This window comes from Festucalex cinctus, chromosome 3 (genome assembly GCF_051991245.1).
Source record: "Festucalex cinctus isolate MCC-2025b chromosome 3, RoL_Fcin_1.0, whole genome shotgun sequence".
NCBI classification, from domain to species: domain Eukaryota; kingdom Metazoa; phylum Chordata; class Actinopteri; order Syngnathiformes; family Syngnathidae; genus Festucalex; species Festucalex cinctus.
In genome coordinates this window covers 11,642,362-11,663,589 of record NC_135413.1, presented here as the reverse complement: position 1 = coordinate 11,663,589, position 21,228 = coordinate 11,642,362, and the positions used below count along the sequence as shown (strand labels likewise).

Here is a 21,228-nt window from a genome sequence, read left to right as displayed (position 1 = left end):
ATGAAGCTCACTTTTAGATTGTTGTTGAACGCAGCATCCCACCACTTTTTTTTTTTTTTTTTTAAATTGGAGGTTGACCCAAGTCATAATCATGACACCACATCCAACCGTTTTCAACAGTTAAAACAAAAAAAAAAGTACAGTGCTGACATTGTTTTCTGATTCTGCCCCTGACTTTTGTATTTTACTGCCAGAAACTTATGTTTTGCTAAACTAACAATCCAATGAAAACTAGTTAATTCACTTCCCTATATATATTACAAAACAACCAAGTGCAGTACAGTCTCACGGTCCTCCAAACTTAGGTGGCGCTGTGGGAACTTCTGGTAGTTAACACCGCTATCAATGCCTCGTTACAAGTTCATTTTTGTTTACCGTCCTAGGAGTTGAGCTATATACTATTTTCTCATGACAGTACAGTACAATCAACTTCATTTACAACCCCACATTAACGCACCCATCTTAGAACGGAAGCGACGTTGCTAAAAACTTAAATTCGTGTAGCAAGCGGTATTATTTTGTCGTGACTTTTTCTACACCGGCAAGTATGGACGTCGAGGAGGAGACGATGGCGGCGTTCGAACCGTTTGACGCTAGGAAGCAAGCGGACATAGCCGAGGTGGCCGAGCTGCCTCAAGCCTCCGTGTTGGTCCCTCTATTTGTGAGGAACGGGAAGATATACACCCTCATGACTCAGCGCTCTGAACAGGTAACCAGCGGGTGGCACTGGCACAGGTGGCAAGTCCTCATACCCGGGTCACCAACGTGGTGCACGCGGGCACAAGTCAATCCCCCGCGGGCGTGTCTGAAACATAGGTCACTCGTGAAGGGACATTGTGATTCTCTTGACACTCCCTGAGATTTATAGAAAGTTGCATATTTGTTCCCTAATTTATCATGAGAAAGCATCAACATGATCAGTGTTCGCATATATTATTAACATTATTAAGGTAATTTTAGCAAATGTATTATTTCAAAAGTGTGTACCAAACTCCCAGTTTGAAAAAAGTTAGTTAGGCCTGGTATGGACTGTTTTTTTAAATAGTGCAAAAAACAACTTTTCCAATTGAAATGAATGGGAACGCTGCACAGGCACCCTGAAAAGTTTTTAAAATGTGTTTTTATGAAAGAAAAAGAGTGCTGACTGTATAGTTACAACAGTATTGTGTGTATCAAAACAACTATAATATATTCTAATATGCTGTGGCAATTTGGGAATTTCATTTCAGAAAAACTAATTCTAAGTGTATGAGAGTAAAATCAAAATGAATTTTTTTTTTTTTTAAGCAGTCAGAAGTTATAGGAAGGGTTGGACACAGAGCAGCATGTTTTCATGAAAAAAAAAAGGTCAAAATTTTGCAAGTCTAAACCACTATATTAGCCGTATATTTTCAAGAAAACAAGTTGGAATCTTACAAAATTAAAGCCTTATATTTTCAAGGAAAAAAAAAAAAACAAGTCAAGAAAGTCATATAAGAATATGAGTTGCAAAATTAAATTGGATTTTCCATGGAGGAAAAAATGACAATTTTAGAAGGATTAATTTGTACATTTTTCTGGGGGGCATTTTGCAAAAGATTTTTATATATATGTACATACAAAAACGAAAATGGATATAGGATAAAAAATGTCTGACAAAATTAGTTGTATATTTTCTATAAAATAAAATAAAATAATAATGAGAACAGTTCATATAAATTTAAAATACAAAAAGTCAAAATATTTTGAGATTATAATTCGATATTTTTAACAAGCATAAAATTGTCATTTAATATACTTTTAATGCAAAAAAGCTTAACATAATTTCAGTCCTACCTACATATTTAAAACAGTTATATTACAAGAGTGAATTTATTTTTATTTTTTCTTAGAAAAAGGACTATAAGCCTTATGAGAATTAAGTCATTGTCCATGAAAACGTTTCATCCGAGTAAAAAATACAATGGTGGTACAAGATGGCACAGAACACTACGTTACGTCTGTAGTTACTCTATTTCATTCGATTTTGTATCCGTGGTCTACAAATACTGTAATGACTTTACTACCTTTACAATTTGAGGACAAATCCTCACTAATGCGTGTGTTGTGCGTGTAGTTGAGAACCAGCGCGGGTGAGGTGTGTTTCCCTGGCGGCAAGCGAGACCCCAGCGACAAAGACGATGTGCACACGGCCTTGAGAGAGGCTCACGAGGAGATTGGTCTACCTCCGGGTGACGTCCACGTTATCTGCACACTGCAACCAATCATCTCGAAGGTACGGCAAACCCTTGCTCAATCGCGTATCACATGACACCCCACCAGGCCCCGCCTCCTAAATGCACCTGCATGTACATAGAAAGACGCTGCAAGTAGTACAGGTCCTCAATGATTTCTCTTGACCAGAATGCTCTCTTGGTGACTCCAGTGGTGGGCTTCATTCCAGAGTCATTCCTCGCCCATCCCAACTCTGCAGAGGTGAGTGCAGTTTTCACAGTTCCGTTGGACTTGTTTGTCGGACCCACCGCTGCCACTGCCAAGGCCACATGGGTACCGTCGCTGTCCTTTGACTTTGTGGAGCCTCGCACTGGAGCCAGGTATCGCATATGGGGTCTGACTGCCATAGTGGCCTTTGTGGTCGCCACCATCGCTCTCAAGACGAAAGCAGAGGGTCACGTAAATTGTAATGCTGAGGACTTAATGTGCAGGCTCAGGCAGCGGTTACAACAAAGGATGAGGACACCAAGCAAACTGTGACACATCATATCATTTGACATTTTAATAACAAATGAAGACTGGGACATGTACAGTGGATAATATTTATTCTATGTATTTTAGGTAAAAGTTTCAAAGATGAAGTTGTTATACTGTAATTTGGAAAAGTCATCAAAAGGTTGTCCTTAGATGAAATGATGATAGTAAAGAAGCCATTTTTAGACAATTATTTTGCGTATTTATGAGAATAGATGTAATGTTAGGCTGTATTGCAGATTTTGTTTTTCCAATATTGCAATTTTTATGCTCAGAAAAATCAATGATTCAATTTTATAATAGTACATCATTCTTGTATTATGCTCCTTTGTAGCAGGGTGTATATATTTTTAATACACTTTTTTTTTTGTTGTTGTTGCTATTTTACCTTTTTTTGCATTTCATCCAAATACAAATATTGTGATTAATATATTTAATTGTATATTTACCTGTCATTAAAAAATGTAGGAAAAGTACACAATGAATTCAACAAATAGTTCATTTGCCTCCATTCACCATGACCTGAATGACCAAGAATAGTTCCCTCGCTATAACGCGTTGCACTTTTTTTTTTTAGTGCAATTTTGCATTTATTTATTTATTTTTTACAATAATGTACCTATTATATAAAATTTATGAAGGTTTGAACATTGAGAATGTTTGAGAGAAATGTGAGAAAATGTAAATGTCTCGATGACAAACGTATATAAACTGTGGTGGGGAGTTTTAGAGCCTTAAAACATTTATAATAAATGTAAAACAAAGCTAACTACTTCGCGAATTTCATTTATTGCGGTAACCCCAGCGTAAAACGAGGGAACACTGTACACACACAAAAACAATTTTTAGCAAGCACATATATTTTTAGTTATTTTGTTGCCACTGTGGCAGTTATGTTCCAGTTAACAGGCAACATGGACAATTATCCGATTAGACCAACAAATAGGGAATTACATTTTTTTTTTAATATCACATCTTTCAAAATCAGCGGGACAAAAAAAAAAAAAAAAGACCCCAGACTTGTTATTTATTTGTTTTTATTAATTTAATGTAGCAGCAGGATTACAGATACAAACTGAAGAGAGTATACAAATGTCCAGACCATGGCAAAGTAAATAATTCTGATGAATGATAACACATTGGGGGGGGGCTTTGACCATTATCCCTAAACGCAGGGCTGTAAGGCTAAATATATACTACACATACACACGCACACACAACTGAGGGTGAGAAAGCAAACTAAGGGCAAGCTCTTTTTGAGTACAACAGGACAACATACGGCTCACGCTATCGGCAATGAATAGCATTTATTTATTTATTTTTTTTGCATTTCACAGCAACAATAAATGTGGAGAAGCACGGCAACACAAAACACCCTTGTAAGGATATAATCCCCATTATTTTGTCCCTTTTATTAAACCTCAATTCAATCTCATGAGGCACCCAAAAAACAGGTAGATTGATATCATGCAATGGTTGATTTAAAAAAAACAAAACAAAAAACACAAACAACCAGTGTGGGCTGTACTATTTTTTTTTTTTGTGTGCAGGAGATAAATGGGAAATGGATAGTAAAGAGTAAACAGCGGAGAAAACCTTGTGTAGTTTTTTTTTTTTCCCTTTTCATCAAGGCACACAAAGTTCTGTTGAAAGCGCCACAATTGAAATTCAACATACCCCTGCAGTATATTTCACATTTAAATATGCACGGATATTCATTCACACACCAGCGAAGGTTTGTGTGCTCTCATGCCCCCCCCCCCCCCCCGCTTCAGTCGAGTGCTTTCTTCTTCAGGACCGATAAGAATACAAAAAAAAAAAAAAAAAATTAACGGACAAATGTTCACGTTAGCCGCAAAATGTTCTCTGAAAATTGGTCTGATGTGCACCCATTATGAGGTAAAACAATTACATTCATGAAACTGAAGCCCACCCATGCTCCACTTCTTCTAGTATGGCTTTAAAATAAAAGCATACTCTTCTCAAATGTGCTCTTTAGTTCCTCCTTTTATCAAGAGGAATGGAATGCTTGAAAATGTCGCCGAGAAGTGCGCACTAACCTGACCTACAGTTTACTGGATGAGTTAAAAAATAACAAAATAATAGATGAATAATAATAATAATAATAATAATAATAATATACTTTTGAGATGCTTGACCAAGAATAGGTGAGAGAAAAAGAAAATACCACCAGATCATTTAGCGCATGTGGCATTGGATTATTAGACAGGATCCGAGATTTACGGTGTACTATATTTCCAGGTTATGAACGGCGCAACAATTTGCGACCACACAGCACAAGAAACGCTCAGTCACCACCGTATTTATCGGCTATCAACATAGAACAAATGAAAAACAGGAATTTTTTTTCTACATTTTACTGTAATTCTAACTTTAATGAGCTATTTACTTGGTTACAGTAATAGTATAATAATATTTTGAGAATAAAGCCGAATATGTCAAGATTTTCAAAGGAAAATGCCATACTGTATGTATACAGTGGACCCCCCCCCCCCCCCATATTTGTAGTTTGCCTATCATAATTTGACCTATTTGCGCATATATAAATTCCACGTTTTTTGGGGGGGGGAAACCTCAGTTTACTTATGTTTTACACTTGAGCCCCCCTACTTCTTCTTTTTTTTTTTTAAAGCCAGATCACCACTTCATTATCCCCCATGAATTGTTATTCATCATGGCAATTATCAGGGAGTGCCATTTGCGGCCCCTGTCCCTGCGAATGGCTCTAATTTAAAGCTGTAAGCTTACAGGAATAATTTTCGTTAAAATGAGTCCTCTGTTAATTTTTTTCCATGTTAATTGATTTATATTTATGGTTTTCAAGTATTTCTCATCAAAATATTTGCTGTAATTTTGACTATCATACTGCGTTAGTGATCCAACTTTTGTACAAATTCATCAGTTTTGTTGCTGCAGTAGGAGCAGAAAACTGTCATAAACCTCGGACCCCACCTGTAGGCATAAGGTAATGAGCAAAACATTTGGAAAATGTTGCATCATGTTCCAATAGTGATTTTCAGAATTGGGGGAGGAAAAAAAAAAAAAAAGTGACAATTTTTTCGGACTGCATGTTGCACGTTCTCTAATCATGTTGACAGAACCAAATGAGTTCTGGCTGGATTAGAAACTTTTGCTTCTAACTATGGAAATGATTTTAGTTTAAAATGGATCAGCAGTGCCTTAGGATAGGAATTTACCGTAATGATCAAACTGCCAAAATTAAAGTAGAAGAAATGAAAGAAAACAGACGACGATGATGTAGTCATGGTAACTAATGTGTGACGTATATTGTTGGTCTCATGGCAACAAAGCTAGCTTGCCACAACAAGGATGAACTATTTACAAGGGTTGTAGTGATAATAGCAATACTGCGATATTAAAATTGCCACAATAGCATCCTGTCACGATTAAAAGCAGAACATCTGTTAAAAAGGCAAGATTGTATTCCATTTGTGCAGTTCTAGTACTCTCTGATGGTTAGTTTATTAGTGCAGTTTAATTTTAATTAGGAATGCTTTGGCCACTGTGACGGTTACCACTCCCATAAATCAGTAATACAAGCAAATATTTTTTATCTCCACACATCACATCATCAAAAAACATGACTTTTCTCTCGTTTCACCCAAACACAGCATTGTGAACTACATAGACCAGGATATTTTGCACCGCTGAGCCAATAGGAGCACATGATATGTGTGATATGACATGGCCATGCCTATTTATCACTGCTGTTATGTAGAAAAACACAATATTGTGCTTTCCCCTCCCCTAATATAATTTTAAAACACAATATCAGTTTTTATACAGTATCTAAAACTATTTTTATATTGATAATTTTTGTATCGTGACGTTTGGATGTAGTTACAAACCGTACTATTTTTTTTACAGCATCAAAAGGCGCAGTAAACGGCCAGGATTCTACCTTTAGCCACAATTTTCTACTAAAAAGAAAACCTTTTCCATATTAAGAAGCAGAAGTTTTGAATCCAACTCGTTCTCTACTGTCTACACCATAACGGAACAGGGATTTTGGGTGCGAGTCCGGGCTGTAATTTTTATATATAAAAGTCACACCTGAGTATAAATTGCAGGATCAGCCAAACAATGACATTTATAGTCGAAAACAAAAGCAGTATGGGATTTTTATTTTTTTTTTAACCCCAAATCTTAAGTTATTGTTGAGGTCTGAGAAAAATGACAATAGTTGGACTGCAACCGTTTTGTTTTTTTTCTTTTTAATTAGCTTACATTTATGGCCTAAAAGTGTTTTAATATGAATATTTAATTGAAAGTAGGTTTGTGATAAAGTCTAAATATTTCATACAAATTCAAGTAACGCCATCAACATACATAACTCAAACCGAGGATCCCCTGTATAGAAGATTAAAAACAAAAACAAACATAAATTCAATCTGGACTTGCTTGGAGCACAACACACCTGCGCTAGCTTTCGGGCAACATACCAGTACTGATACTATTCTGCACTGTAAGAATCAAACACTTTTTGTTTAAGTTACAAAAATACTCTACACTTTGATACATGGATACAAAAGTCTAAAAAAGATAATTTACTTTAAAATGGATCACAAACAGCGACGGGACTAGAGTAAAGATGAAAAATGTAAACACATGAGCGAGACACTTTTTTTTTCTTTGTTGTTGGAGATATGCTTAAGTATGTACAGCAGTGTGATGTTGCGATGCTTGTTTGAATGATCAAATTGGCGGAAGTGTTCTTTAAAGTACCTTTCACATATCGTTCTCTGGACCGTACACACAAGAGCTGCAAGTAGAAATGAGTAAACACGACGACAAGGGCAACTGGAAAAAAAAATAAAAATAAAAAAAAGACAATTTGACCTCAGGAGCTTGACTACTGCATCAAAGCAACAACCAGATGACAATAAATGTTACTATACTGATTATTCCAGTGCCCAAACAGATTCACCACTGAATCTAAGTGGACGTCACCGTCATTGTGGTTACCGTTCACAAAAGTTGGGAAGGTGCTAACGTCACATGCTGCCTGCTGTCTCTTTGAACTTCCACAAACACATTGTCAAATAGTATTAACAAAAAGAGCAATATGATAATTCTTCATTTCAATAAAGTGTTACATCTGCAGGGAAAAAAAATAGAAAAAAAGAAAACAACTGCCAACAAAGAACTGGAGAATACAGATTAAATTGACAACAACTGCGAGGGAATGGCCAATACATATGTACACACGGAACTGGACCGCCAACAGTATTCGGACCACATGGGGAAAATGGGGGTGAAAAAAAAGTCACAATATTTGAGAACAAAGTTGGAAATTTTGATTTTCAAAAAAGTCAGGCCGAAATAATTTTGTGACAATGATAAATATTTTGAGAAAATAGTTCTATTTACAGTGAATAAAGAGAATACTGTGGGAAAGGAGTTGTAATTTTACAAGAATGAAGTTAAAGACAATAAGTAGAATAAAGTTGCATTTTTATTTTGTAATATTAGCCAATAATTACGTTGTGTTAACACAATCTAAAATAAAAAATCCAAAACATTGTATGATTTAAAAAAAATAAAAAAATAAAATAAATGTATTTTAGTGCTGGAAATAAGTATTTGAACACGTGCCAATCAGCAAGAATTCTGGCCCTCAAAGACCCGTTACTGTGCCTTCATTAAGTCCACTGCCGAGCCACTTATTAATGTATTGATGTATTGAAATGTTGGTCTTAACTCCACTTGCCATGTTTGGAGGAAGAAAGAGGATGAGTACCATTCCAAGAACACCATCCCTCCCTGAAGAGATCTAGAGAAGATCTGATTGGAGGAGTGGGCCAAAATTCCTCCTGCATTGTGGGCAAACCTACTACACGAAATGTTTGCCCTCTGTATTGGAAACAAAGGCTTTTGTACCAAACATTAACCTTATTTTGTCACATGTTCAAATACTTATTTCCAGCACTAAAATACAAATAAATTCTTTAAAAATCATACAATGGGATTTTCTATTTTTTATTTTTTTAATTTTAGATTGTGACTCTCACGGTGGACATGAACTTTTCGTCCAACTTTATTGACTTCATTCTTGTAATATTAGGACTTGTTTTTCAAACATTCAGACTTCTTTCTATTAAGATTTTATTCTCGCGTAATTCCAGCAACTAAATTCTGGATTTTTTTAATTTTTTATTTATTTTTTAGTGTGGCCCTCATACTCCTTCATACAGTAAAACTTGGGATTCACTTTTGAATATTTCAATACTAAGTTGGCCTGGACAAACAAACTATTGAGAAGATGCTCTGCTTTGTTGTACCCTACAAAGACCGCTTCCCCCCCCCACCATTTTGATGCCTTGGTGGATGTTTGTTTCCGCGTCTGGATGGATGCATGGATGGATGGATGTAATTATGTATGTATGTACGGATTAGCTGGTTACACAGCGGAGGTTATAAAGTGCTTGAGATAAAATGTCTACAAAACCACACAACACTCAAAGTGTAAAGGTTATATCCACATCGAGTTGAAAATACAAAAAAAAAAAAAAAGATACGACAAGATTCATAGTTGTTTAGAAACACTGAGAGAAGTCACAGTATTCAACCGGGTTCAATCTCATTCAGGAGTGTTAAACTTGAGTAAACGAAAACTAATGTGCTTCATAACACTTTTGACTATTACTGCGAACCCCCACTATATTGTGATTCATTGTTTTAGCCACGATATATTGCAGATTTTTAAGCAATCTACTTTTTCAATGGCTTTTGCAGTATACAGCTGATTGAAGGTTTATAATTACCGCATACAGCTGATTAAAGGTTTCTAACTACTGTAACATCTACATGAATTTCCTTCAGCCTTCATTACTTTCTAAGGTGTTCCATATTATGTTAGCATTAAGGTAGCAGACATGAGTTTGAGAAAACCATATAGTTTTGTTGAACATTTTGCTGTTGAAATATACAAAGTTTGACTTTCTTTTGTTAGATGCTCTTTTTGTATGAGTTACTGCATCATGTGTTTTAAAGTAGCAGTAGTTTGAAATTTTATAATTACTTAAGCAACCATGCTAATTTTCTATCGTCATCTTAGGCATTTCATATATTAGCAATTGGCTAGTGGACTAAGACTAAATGATATGGCTTGGTTGAACATTTTGGTATTTAAATATAGTGTTAAATAGTCTTGTTTAATGTGACAATATTACAGTAAACTAGGAGTGATAAAGAGCGTAAAATAGGCACACACTTGCTTCTTACTTGGAGAACTGTGCTGTTGAGCATTTTTTGCTTCCTCAATATGGTGTTACAATTACTAATGTCTCATTACTTGACAGAGAGGGTATCAAATACTTGGAAAAAAAGTTTGTTGTAGAATGTAAGTTTCAGTGCATGTTGAGTCTGCTTGAATAAATGTATTTCACTATAAATTTTTTTATTCCTAAATACATACAATAAAACCTCGATTGAATGGACTAATAGGGGGAGGGGTCATCTGTCAAAGCCAATTGTTAAATTGAAAAACACCTATTTTGTGGCCCAAAACACCCAATACAGTACACAATTATTGTAAATAAATGTAAAAAAGTTTGAAAATGTTTGACAAGTTTTTAATGTACATTTAAAGGTTGCTTTGATGGTCTAATACTGCTGGGAGCATGCCAAGATTGTATTGTGAGGCTCCACAGTTTCAATTACGTTTCAATTTGTCACTGATACTATACATAGTATGCTTGCTTTTCTTGCAAACAGCAGATATAGACCATGCAGCGGGGTTGGGGCCCCCCGTGTAGCTAGCTGCATACCACCTTCGTCCACAGGCCGACTTGGAGCGCCTGGCAGCAGAACTAGAGTACCAGCGTCGGTCTGTTGAGTGCGTCAGCAAACAGCGGCTAATTCGGAACAAATGGCCGTTGCTTGCTACTGGCGGATGTTTTGAGTTTCAGACAGACATGAATGTTTCTGCCCATTTTGTCTGTTAAATGCAGAGTCTATTGGTTTTAGCTCCATTAAATTGAGGTTCCACTGTATATGGGATTTGTATATGGTCCCTTGCTTGCACTAATTGGGGGTTCACTGTAATAGTGGATATTATATCTTCAAAGTGCCTTCCCTTCCAATTTACATAACATAAGAGCATTTCCTGTTAGAGCAGATTTCAGTGATTTAAAAAAAAAAAAAAAGCAAAGCAGACGCTCTGCAAGCAGCACCGTTCCAACCAAAATGAATTCCACATATTTCCAAAATGAGGTTCCACACTCCAAAAATGAGATTCAGCCCAACGTTTGTCTACAATCGGATGTTTTAATCCATGTCTAACTGCTATAAACTCCATTTGCCCGCTCACTGCTCATCACCTTCTCCAATTGTGACATTCCTCCTTCCAGTTTTTCATTCCAAAAACCTGGTTGGTTCGCCCGCCCCCTCTCGTAGGCCCACAATATTAAAACAGTCTTAAAACACTGCATTTTTTTTTTTTTGTAACGACTAAAGCAGTTATTACAGGCCTCTCTGATCCTGCAAGAGGGGTAATAACAAAAGGCAGATCATCAATTCAAGGACAATGGATATACAAAGGCTATAATTTATGATAAATAGTTAATAAAAGTGAGTTACATAAGCTCATATTTTTTAAGGTAAAAGGGGGGGAATTTATTTCTTAAATATACTTATTTTTAAGTTTTGCGGCATTGGCACAAAACACCATGCTCCAGCAAGTCTTGTCGACTTTAGGAGTACATGGCTACCTTCTCTCCTTGTGGTCCACACACACACACACACACACACACACACCCACACACACCCACACGCACACACACGTCACTGCTTCTGCAGACTTTCCAGCAGGTCCTCAATTTTGCCCATGTCGGATGCCGCCGTTATGGAGCCCTGCAGTGTATTCTGTAAGCTGCTTTGTATCTGGAGATTGGTCTGCATGGGAGTTGGCAGGCTTGTGTCTATGCTGGCCTGTAAAACGGGTTGCAGGGTCACCTGGGTGTTGGCCTGCATGGCGTTCTGCAGGCTGGTCTGCATGGCACTCTCCAAGCTAGATTGCATCTGTGCCTGTAGGCTGCCGTGCATGGTGGATGCCGCCTGGGTCATGGGCTGCTCCATGAGAGGCTGCATGTGGCCCGTGTTCTGGGCCTGGTTCTGAACTGTGAGCGTTGAGCCGGAGGAGTTGAGCAGCTGGGGAGTGTCTTGAGAGAACAAAATGGAAACACACCTTGATTTATGAGCAAATTTGTTCAGCGACCAAGCTCGTTAATCAATTTACTCATAAGTGCTATATAATGCAGTTGCGTTGAGCACATAAGAATGATTAAAGCAAATAAAATTTCCCCATTGAAATAATGAAGAAAAAGAGAGGAGACAAGGGCAAAGAACAGCCACATTTAACTACCTTTGTGTTGTAGTGATATTTTTAAAAAAGCAAAATAAATGAATAAAATCTGCCTTTGTGAAAAGCCTGTAACTTGAAAAGTTGGTCAAATCCTAAGTGACATTTATTTTCTAACAATCCTATTGCGGGACGAAATTATATTTTCCTTCAGGCAAAAGGTCACGGTTTAGTTTATTGTAGTATTCATGCCACGGTATATTTCTTGCAATATCGCGTGAAAGATCACTGTATTGTAGTAAGCCTGTATTGTAGTTTGCCGGAAGGTTCATGGTACACGGTCTGTTCACTAATTTGACACTATTTTGTCATATATTTCTTATTTATAGCATTAGCAATATATTACTGCTTGCCAACAGCGATTCATTTGTTGAAGTCCAAAAATTCAAGTCAATTCAGAAATACTCTTAATAAAGGCAACACTGGTACAGATCGTAATGGGGTGCCTGCGGTCCTTGGTTTCAGCAGTGGACCGTTGACACACTCACAGCTGCCCGAAATGTGCTCTGTGTGGCAGGCGAGCGCTGATACACCGTTCCCTGCCCTGGCTGGACCAAGAAGTGAAGCACTTCCACGCGACATTGCTGAACACAATTACATTTTAAGCAACACGGCTCATTATTTCATTATTAAGAGTCAGATCATAGCGATAGCAATGAACTTTTAATACTGTGACTATTGTGACATAACATTTTTTTTTTTTCCATTAACGTCATCTGGTGGGCCAAATATAATTGGTGACGAGCAAATTTTGGCCAACAGGTTAGGTCACATTGTTGACCCCTGATATGTTCTCGCTCCTGCATTGAGCCTTAACAGGATTAAGGGGTGTAGAAAATAGATGACCAGACAATTGAAACCAACTTACCATTTTGGATGCCAAACACAAACAAGTTGGATGGTCCTCGTTGGGCCACATTGTCACCCACATTTGTCTGGAAAAGCTGTTCGGGCGGCTGCTGGCCCGGGCTGTCCACCACGCCTACAGCACCCTGGACCACATAGATGGTCGTGCCAGTAGCTGCAGCCTGGTTGTTTAGCTCCTGTGAACTGAGAGTACTCTGTAGGCTGGACAGGGACGCCTGAGGCAGAAACAGCTCGACGGGTTGACTGTTAGGGACACTAGAAGAACTTGTGCTCACTTGCATGGGCTGTTGTTCCTGGAAAATGCGGCGCTGTTGGTTCTGAGCGGATGTCGAGTTGTTACCCAAGGAGCTCTGATCCTGGAAGGACATTGGTTCGGTTGTTTCTGGTTGGGAAAGTACAACCGGGATGTTGCCCATTGGGGTTGATCCTTGGGTCTGGGTGCTGAAAAGTATCGTCTGGGGATTTAGATCTGTGGTGCAGAGGAGCAGGCCTGTCTGCTGTTGCTGGGAGAGCTGATTCTGGGGGAGAGGATGAGGTTGAGAGTGGTTGGGTAAGCTTTGGAACAAGGAGCCTTGTTGGCCAATGGTAAGTTGCGGTGACTGTTGTTGATTTTGCTGCTGTGATTGCTGTTGTTCCATGGGCGTGCTATGCTGCTGCATTTGCGAAAGCTGAGCTCGAGGCTGGTTATGAAACATGGCAACGGGCTGGGGCTGGCTGGTGGACGTCTCCATGGTGGAGATGAACGCCAACTGCTGCTGCTGCTGGGACTGAGAGTTTGGCGACAGATACACGGTTGACGCGGTGGACTGTTGCTCTGTGTTGAGGCCGCCACTTGTCAACACTGTCAGCGTATTCTGGAGCAGGGCTGCTTGAACTTGCTGTTGGGAACCTTGGGTTTCTGCAATAGGCCTGGGGGACTGGAATAGCTGTTGTGGGGGTGACGTATGGGTTGGGGGCTGTGTTGGGAAGTTGGTTTGGATGGTCAGCATCTCACCAGGTTGCTGAAGGAGGGACACCGGCTGCTGCACTTGGGGATTGGAATGGATCTGAGGCTGGAGCAACTCGGCCTGAAGTTGCTGCTGCAGGTTCTCTAAAACTTGTTGTTCCTGCAATTGTTGTTGCTGCAGGTTGCTCAATGCTTGACTTTGTTGTTGTTGTAGCTGATGCTGTTGTAAATTGCTTAGAATTTGATTTTGTTGTTGATCCTGAAGCTGAATATTGTTTATGACTTGTTGCTGATTCTGTTGCAACTGTTGTTGTTGAATGTTCTCCAGAATTTGTTGCTGTTGTAGTTGCTGTTGGTCTTGTGGCTGCAGTAGAAGTTGTTGTTGAATCTGCATGTTTTCAAGGACTTGCTGCTGTTGCTGCTGTAGATGATGCTGTTGCTGTTGAAGGTTATCAAGTATTTGCTGTTGTTGAAACAGTTGTATTTGCTGCTGTTGCTGCTGCTGCTGTTGTATTTGCTGCTGCTGCTGTATCTGCAGCTGTTGTTGTGGCGACAATGAATTATCTGTGGCTCCCAACCTAAGGCTGTTCATGTTCTCCTGGACATGCTGTTGCAGAGAGTCTGCAGAGGAAGTAGGGCTGTAAAGCACAGAATTTAGCTGCTGTTGCTGCTGCTGGGCTACAGCTGCCTCTATAACCTGCTGCAGTGTGGGATTAGCTCCAGCCTGGAGCTCCCTTACCGCCCTCTCCAGCTGGGCGACACCTTCCTGGTCAAATAAGGGAACCTGTGACTGCTGTGGTTGGGGCGGAGAGGGTACTGCTATTTGAGACATGGCTACAACCACGACTGGACCACTGTTAGAACTTTCAGGGGGCAGGCTTTCCTGAGGGTCTCTAAGGAACTGCTGGGGGACTTCTGGTGTCACTGGGGGGATTGTTGGATCTCCTGACATAGGAAAGGACGCTGGTGAGGCAATGTCTTGCTTTTGTATTGAGTTGAGTGACTCCAGGCTAGGAAAGACAGAGGGTGCCTGGGGAAGCTCCACATCCTCAGTTTTTAGGGGCATTGAGCTCTGAAAGGACTCCCCAGCTGAATGAGGGCTAGAGCTGAGCTCAAGTGTCTGCTGCACTGCAACAATTGGGCCAGAGGATTGCTATGGTATGAATGGAAAAACATGGATCAGCATATAACTGATTGATCGCTTCTGCCTCGGCTATCAAATCTCACCTTGAACACATTTGTGGGCTGTGGGTTGCTAGACACTTCCATTGGTGTGTCCTCTTCCCTTTTCACAGGCTGACCAGAGCACTCAGCTTGGTCAGAAGAGACAGATTGGATCTGACTATCAAATATACATGTCTTGGAGGAAGGTTCCTCGGTTTTTACTGCTTGAACATCTGCATGATCAGCTGGGGGTAACAGTGTGTGTGTGTGCGGAAAGTTCGTTAATTAATAATCTCAGTGGCTGCTATTTCAGTCAAGATCATGTAAACACTTGATTGATTGGGACTTGATTGTGATTACCTGAGTCTGGTGTATAGGTGAAAGTTTGGGCTTCATGTGATTTACCAGCATTGGTCATCACAAAAATTCCCACGGAAACTGAAGAAGTTATTGATTGGTTGTGGAAGGGAGGAACTGTCACAATCAAATGGTTCTGTGGAAAAATGGAGGTCCAAAAGGCAGTTATAATTGTATTCTCAAACTTACAGTATGTCATATGATCCATGCTGTAAGACATTCGTTTTCATTTACCTGATGGAAAAGGTCCATGTCAATATTAGCCTCAGCTTGCCAGGAATTATCATCTGAAAACATGAAAAGTATTATTTTCCTCTTTCAAAGGTTCTTAAAGAAAAATATAAATAGTGACAAAAGATACCTGTAATGTTCTCCTGAAAAACAACTTTGGTTCCTTTTAGGAAGTTCTTTCCAATTATAAAAACTTCCTCTCCTCCTCTGACAGAGCAGCTGTGGAGACTCTTCTTAAGGATCTCTGGTACTCCTGCTGGCTGGGCTGGAAAATTGTCATACAGGAAGATATCTTTTGGCCTTGCATTTACCACAGGCAATACAACTAAAAGGGTTTAGTGCTACATAATTGACTTGCCAACTGTGTATATTTGATACAATTCAAACACAAAAGGTGTTCCTGTAGCTAAACAAGATTGTTTTGGTTCAACCTGCTTTCCTACTTACTGCAGAGAATGGGTGATGAGGGGACTTGAAGGGTGATAAGAGATCCATCCGTCTGGGGGATGTTGACTCTAAAAGCCAATCGAGCACGAGTGCTCTTCTTCTTGGATCCTGCCAAACCAATACGTGCCTCTACGTCAGCGTTGCGAAGCTTCAAAATTCCTACACAGTCCACCCTGTAAAAATTTACACAGTAGAATAATTAATTACTTGTTGTGACATTAACAGAAATCCCTCAAAATTGAAAAATCATTCATTCTATCAAATCAAAAATTCATACGCAAGTGTCATGTCATTGCTGGGCTCCAGCGGGATCTCGATAACAATAGTGCCCTCAATTTCCACTTCCGTACAAGCAGTGGTGTTGCGACCGGTCACTCTGCATGCCTGGTAGAAACCGTGAGGCTTCACTCTACCTGCATCATTTGCTACAAACACCTGCAGCACTACTGGCTCACCGACACCCTCCAACTGGGAAGAAAAAGCAACATATGATTTTTAAATTAAAAAAAAAGAAAAAAAATGGTTACCCTGATTAATAATTATATGTTCTCAAGGCAAGCATTGGCAGTATCCTGCCTCATATTGCACTTAAAGTTGTATTCCTAAATCCTAAACAGTCATATTAGTCATTTTGAGTTTTTTTTTTCCTTTTCTTTTTTTTAATGGACAATTTCGTTTTACAAAAAAAATGACCAAGTTCATTTTTTTTTTTTTTTTTTTTTTTTTGGCTATCCGAAAAACGTTTTGATCCGTGACTCAAATCTGAGTGATCCAATCCAAACCGTCACTTGTCTGGAACACTGCAATAAATTGAGTTTGTTGTACCGGTAGTTATTTTCTGCAAAACTAGACGAGTTCTCTGCAAAACCAGATGGGCATGTTTATCTGAAGGCTATATGGCACAACTGCATGTTAAGTTAAGCCACTTGCCTGCTGGGCTTTATTTCTGTTTGGGTACAAATGACTTCATTAAATTGGGTAGCGTCTTCAAAATCTAACCAAGGAACACAGGTGTTTAATTAACTTGGTCCAAGTGTGATGTGTCACGTGTGTAACATCCCAATGCCAAACAACAGTGAGCAGCCTCTTTTGACCAACCTTGATGGTAGGGAATCCTTGTTGTGTACGGTCTTTGACTGAACCTCGGCTGCCTTCAGTCAGATATCGAGCTCTGTGCTGGGTCTCAGGCTGCACCAATATCTTTAGCTCCTTCCCATTACTTCTCTGAGGGAACTGAGTACATAGTGATCCACCCTTCACTGCCGTCCCCGACTCAAGAGAGCTGTAATGAAACAAATAATTTAATTACCTCTATCATAACTACAGTGGTACCTTGAGTTGCAAGAGCCCCAACCTGTTTTTCTGTTATTTGGTTGCTCTTTTGGCTTGCTACAATATTAGTTATGATCTTCAGATTTGCTGCTGCTCAAGTGTCATGGGAAGAGAAAAAAAAAAAAAAAAAACCAAGAGTAATGTAATGCCTTCATATGTGGGCAAGAAGAGCCACAGTCGCCAACGCACATTATTTAACAAGGCCTTTATTTAACACAGCCATTTAACAAGGTAAACAGCCCAAAATATAAAAATATACTGTGGACAATTCCAAGGAACTTCTGCAGGCCACCATAATCCAGCTGCTGATATTACTAGGCCATATTCCTTAAAGGCAAATACCCAACAAAAAATATATTACAGTACATTAGGGGTGTTAAAAAAAAAATCGATTCGGCGATATATCGCGATACTACATCGCGCGATATTACTAGGCCATATTCCTTAAAGGCAAATACCCAACAAAAAATATATTACAGTACATTAGGGGTGGTAAAAAAAAATCGATTCGGCGATATATCGCGATACTACATCGCGCGATTCTCAAATCGATTAAAAATAAAAAAAAAATAAAAAATCGATTTTTTTTATTTTTTTTTTATTTTTAAAGAGCTCATAATTGTTCATTCGGTAGTCTTACCGATTCAACGTCTTATCATCATTGCCTTTTTTTTTTTTTTTTTTTTTTTTTGTGTGTGAATCGATTTTTAAACTTCCATTTTTAATGGAAAAATATTCAACAAAACGTCTGACTTCGGGTTAGGATTCACACCTTGAGCATGGAAGAATGTTATATGAACGGAACATTAAGCCTTAATATTTTATTTTAATGATGTTCAAACATGAAACAGATTACAACCTCTATAAGACTGAAATTTCAGATAAATAAATAATACATTTTCATATAAATCTTACACTCTACAAGCTTACTGATTAGTATTTTCTAAATTTGAATGAAAAAAATCGCAACAATCGACTTATAAATTCGTATAGGGATTCATCGGTATCGAATCGAATCGTGACCTGTGAATCGTGATACGAATCGAATCGTCAGGTACTAGGCAATTCACACCCCTACAGTACATACAGTAATTAAACTTTTGAAAATTTTTGAAAAGCCCTGTAGATGGAGTCCAAGAGTTGCTTCATGTTAATATAATGAACCTACTCTTATTTGAATAGTAAAATTTACTGCTACTGCCACCTATTGGCCAAAACAAAATACCTCAACACAAATCTGACTAAATGCTTTCCACGTTTTAACTATATAAATTAGGCCTACTATAAAATTACTGTATCAATAAACTTAAATGATACAAGAGTATTCATGAGCCAAGGTCAACATTCCACTTATGCTAATTAACAAGAAGAGTATGAAACCCTCTTAAAAATATATATTTTATTGTACATTTAGAACAAATGTGAAATGAAATGTGCAATGAATGTGTGATTAATTAAATTAATTGTGGCGACATGCGATTAATTCCGATTACAAATTTTAATTGACTGGTAGCCCTAGTTTTTAAGACAACAAAATGTTATTTTTCTTTATAATCACATAAAAAATTGTCAAAAGTCAAGATACCACTGACTGTACGGTTATCCAAATCAGATTTGTGTATTCAACTCCAGGGACCGGGATACTCACCTGGTCATGGGACTAGTCTTGTCCGGGCCGAGCTGGGACAGGACAAAGTGAGGCGCCTTGGCACTGTCAGCATCGAACACATCCATGCTATCCTCTGGGGGAGCAGATTTGGGGCCCGGCCGCTGGCGTGGGGTTCGTTTTCTCGACTTGCGCGGCACCTCCGTGTTGTCGTTGTAGGAGAAGGAGCTGACCAAGCTGAAGTTGGAAACTGAGTCATCAGCCCACATGCTACTGCTATGCTCAGAGTCTGGACCTGCTGCACCGGCTACAGGGGGCTCCTCTAAGCAGGACATCTGACTGTCATCAAACAGGTCTTCGGGTGGCGGAGATATGCTCAAGACAGGCCTCCGCTTTGATGGGGTGTTTTGAGGCTGCTGAACTCCTAACCCTGACAAGACCCCTGAACCAGGATCGCCTGCTGCAGTGCCTGCTCCATTGTTGCTCCTGTTGGGAGCAGACACGGCTCCTGCATCCATGACTTGCACTTCTGATGCTACAGCTTCTTCCCCTCCAGCCAAGTGAAGATGCTGAGGAGACTTGAGATGGTCGGAGGAGGATGGACCAACGGAGCTTGGGGCTCCCATGGCCAAGGAGGAGGAGGCAGAGGGGTTGGAGGTGGAAGACGTGGCATCTGTAGCAGCATGAGACAAATAAGTCAGTCAGGATGTTCGGCAGAGAGCAGGCTAGCAGTCCCACTCAAGCAGTCCCACTCAAGCAGCTGAATTTGTGCAGGATTTTAAATGATTTTCCCCACTTCCCAACTGTAATTTCTAGAATGTTATGGGTCCTATGCCCTCACTGTGCATGCGAGAGCTGTCAAGCATTGATCACAAATTCTGAAGTTAAAGTTGAGAAGGGTACTAATTGTCCCACAATGTTTTGATTCCTACAAAACCCTTTCTCCCATAAATCAATGTGACAAAACTGACATGCTTTGTTTACAAAAACAAAAGCAAACTACAAATTCGTACATACACATTGCCAGAAAGAAACTTAACAAAATCTAGTCAAAACTTTCATCTATAGCCCAATTTGTAAGCTGGTAATGTGGAGTCAAATTAAATTTGCCAGGGTTTCCAGGGTTATCTTACACTTTGTGCAATGTGCATTCAGTAGTCAAAAGTATTTTGCGCATGCCAATTGGAAGATTTTGTTGGGACTGAGCGTAGCCATAGAGACAGAATAAACAAGCCTCTGACCTATGGAGCAGTGAACTGCAGACCATTTTATATGCAGACACTCCCTGCCTCAGAGGGAACTTCCTGCAATAAAAACGAGACAGCCAATGAGCAACAAGAGAGCTGATCATTCAAGACTCTGTCAATCAGTAAATTGGATATCTTCAAATTGTGGAGGGAGCACTGCTTTGTGATGTTTTGAAGCGTTCATTCATTAGGTTCCTGATCCTCAGAGGGACTTTACTTCATCTCATACTTCCGATCAGCACTGTTTAGGGTCAGGATAGAAAAAAAAAAGATTCATTAACAGTGCAGCTGTCTCAATAACAACACTGATGACCAGTTTGCTCTTAAGATGCAATTTCAGACTAAAATCGTTGCCACTTATAACTAATGGTGGCTCTCCTGAACCACGATCCAAGGTCAGACCACATAAATTTGTCCAGTCCAATGATTAGGCAACTTCATCGTATTATTAGGATACGTAGGTAGATCCTTTATATGTGGGAAAATGGCAGCTTCTCTCAAAGCACAAGATTTAAAACTAATAATTACTTCAATCTTCAAACTTACTGAGTATGCACTATAGAATTGAGAACCACACATTCTTGATTCTTGTTTGTGAAGCACCTTTACCTTTTTCTAAAATATTGAAACACTACCACTAGTAAGTAAGTACTCTTCAGAAAGAGTTGTAAATGTGTGATGGTAACTGAAAGAATAGCACATTGGCACAAACTACATAATTACACATTAGAGCCTCTCATAAGAATGATGTCAGAATGAACGGTTATTTGAGGCAACAGCCAGTGTCCTGATCTGCGGCGCCAGATGATGCTGCATTGATGTTTCACTGCACGCACTGTAAGAGTGGATGACCCAAATGTTTATTTTGAAATGCCCAAAAAAGCCAAGTGACAAAAAACAT

General features: G+C 39.2%; 2 protein-coding genes across 3 annotated transcripts in view; one reads left to right on the top strand and one right to left on the bottom strand.

Annotated features, from left to right (window-relative positions):
• Positions 1–56: 56 nt before the first annotated feature.
• On the top strand, positions 57–3,478 carry nudt7 (nudix (nucleoside diphosphate linked moiety X)-type motif 7). Its single transcript, XM_077515824.1, has 3 exons — positions 57–709; positions 2,096–2,254; positions 2,383–3,478. Exons 1-3 carry the CDS (start codon positions 548–550, stop codon positions 2,731–2,733), a joined length of 672 nt encoding a protein of 223 aa, XP_077371950.1. The 5' UTR covers positions 57–547; the 3' UTR covers positions 2,734–3,478.
• Positions 3,479–3,747: 269 nt separating this feature from the next.
• Positions 3,748–21,228, bottom strand: part of nfat5a (nuclear factor of activated T cells 5a) — a 42,168-nt gene continuing 24,687 nt past the window's right edge. The window contains exons 2-12 of one of the 2 annotated variants that reach the window (XM_077515821.1): positions 20,322–20,384; positions 19,123–19,753; positions 17,241–17,424; positions 16,420–16,610; positions 16,143–16,315; positions 15,826–15,960; positions 15,699–15,751; positions 15,468–15,600; positions 15,171–15,352; positions 12,999–15,096; positions 3,748–11,930 (exon numbers count right to left, since the gene is read on the bottom strand). In XM_077515821.1, coding sequence (XP_077371947.1) covers positions 11,554–11,930; positions 12,999–15,096; positions 15,171–15,352; positions 15,468–15,600; positions 15,699–15,751; positions 15,826–15,960; positions 16,143–16,315; positions 16,420–16,610; positions 17,241–17,424; positions 19,123–19,706 — 4,110 coding nt within the window. In that variant the 5' untranslated portion in view covers positions 19,707–19,753; positions 20,322–20,384 and the 3' untranslated portion in view covers positions 3,748–11,553. The remainder of the gene's footprint in view (positions 11,931–12,998; positions 15,097–15,170; positions 15,353–15,467; positions 15,601–15,698; positions 15,752–15,825; positions 15,961–16,142; positions 16,316–16,419; positions 16,611–17,240; positions 17,425–19,122; positions 19,754–20,321; positions 20,385–21,228) is intronic. The other variant, XM_077515820.1, reaches the window with a different exon arrangement.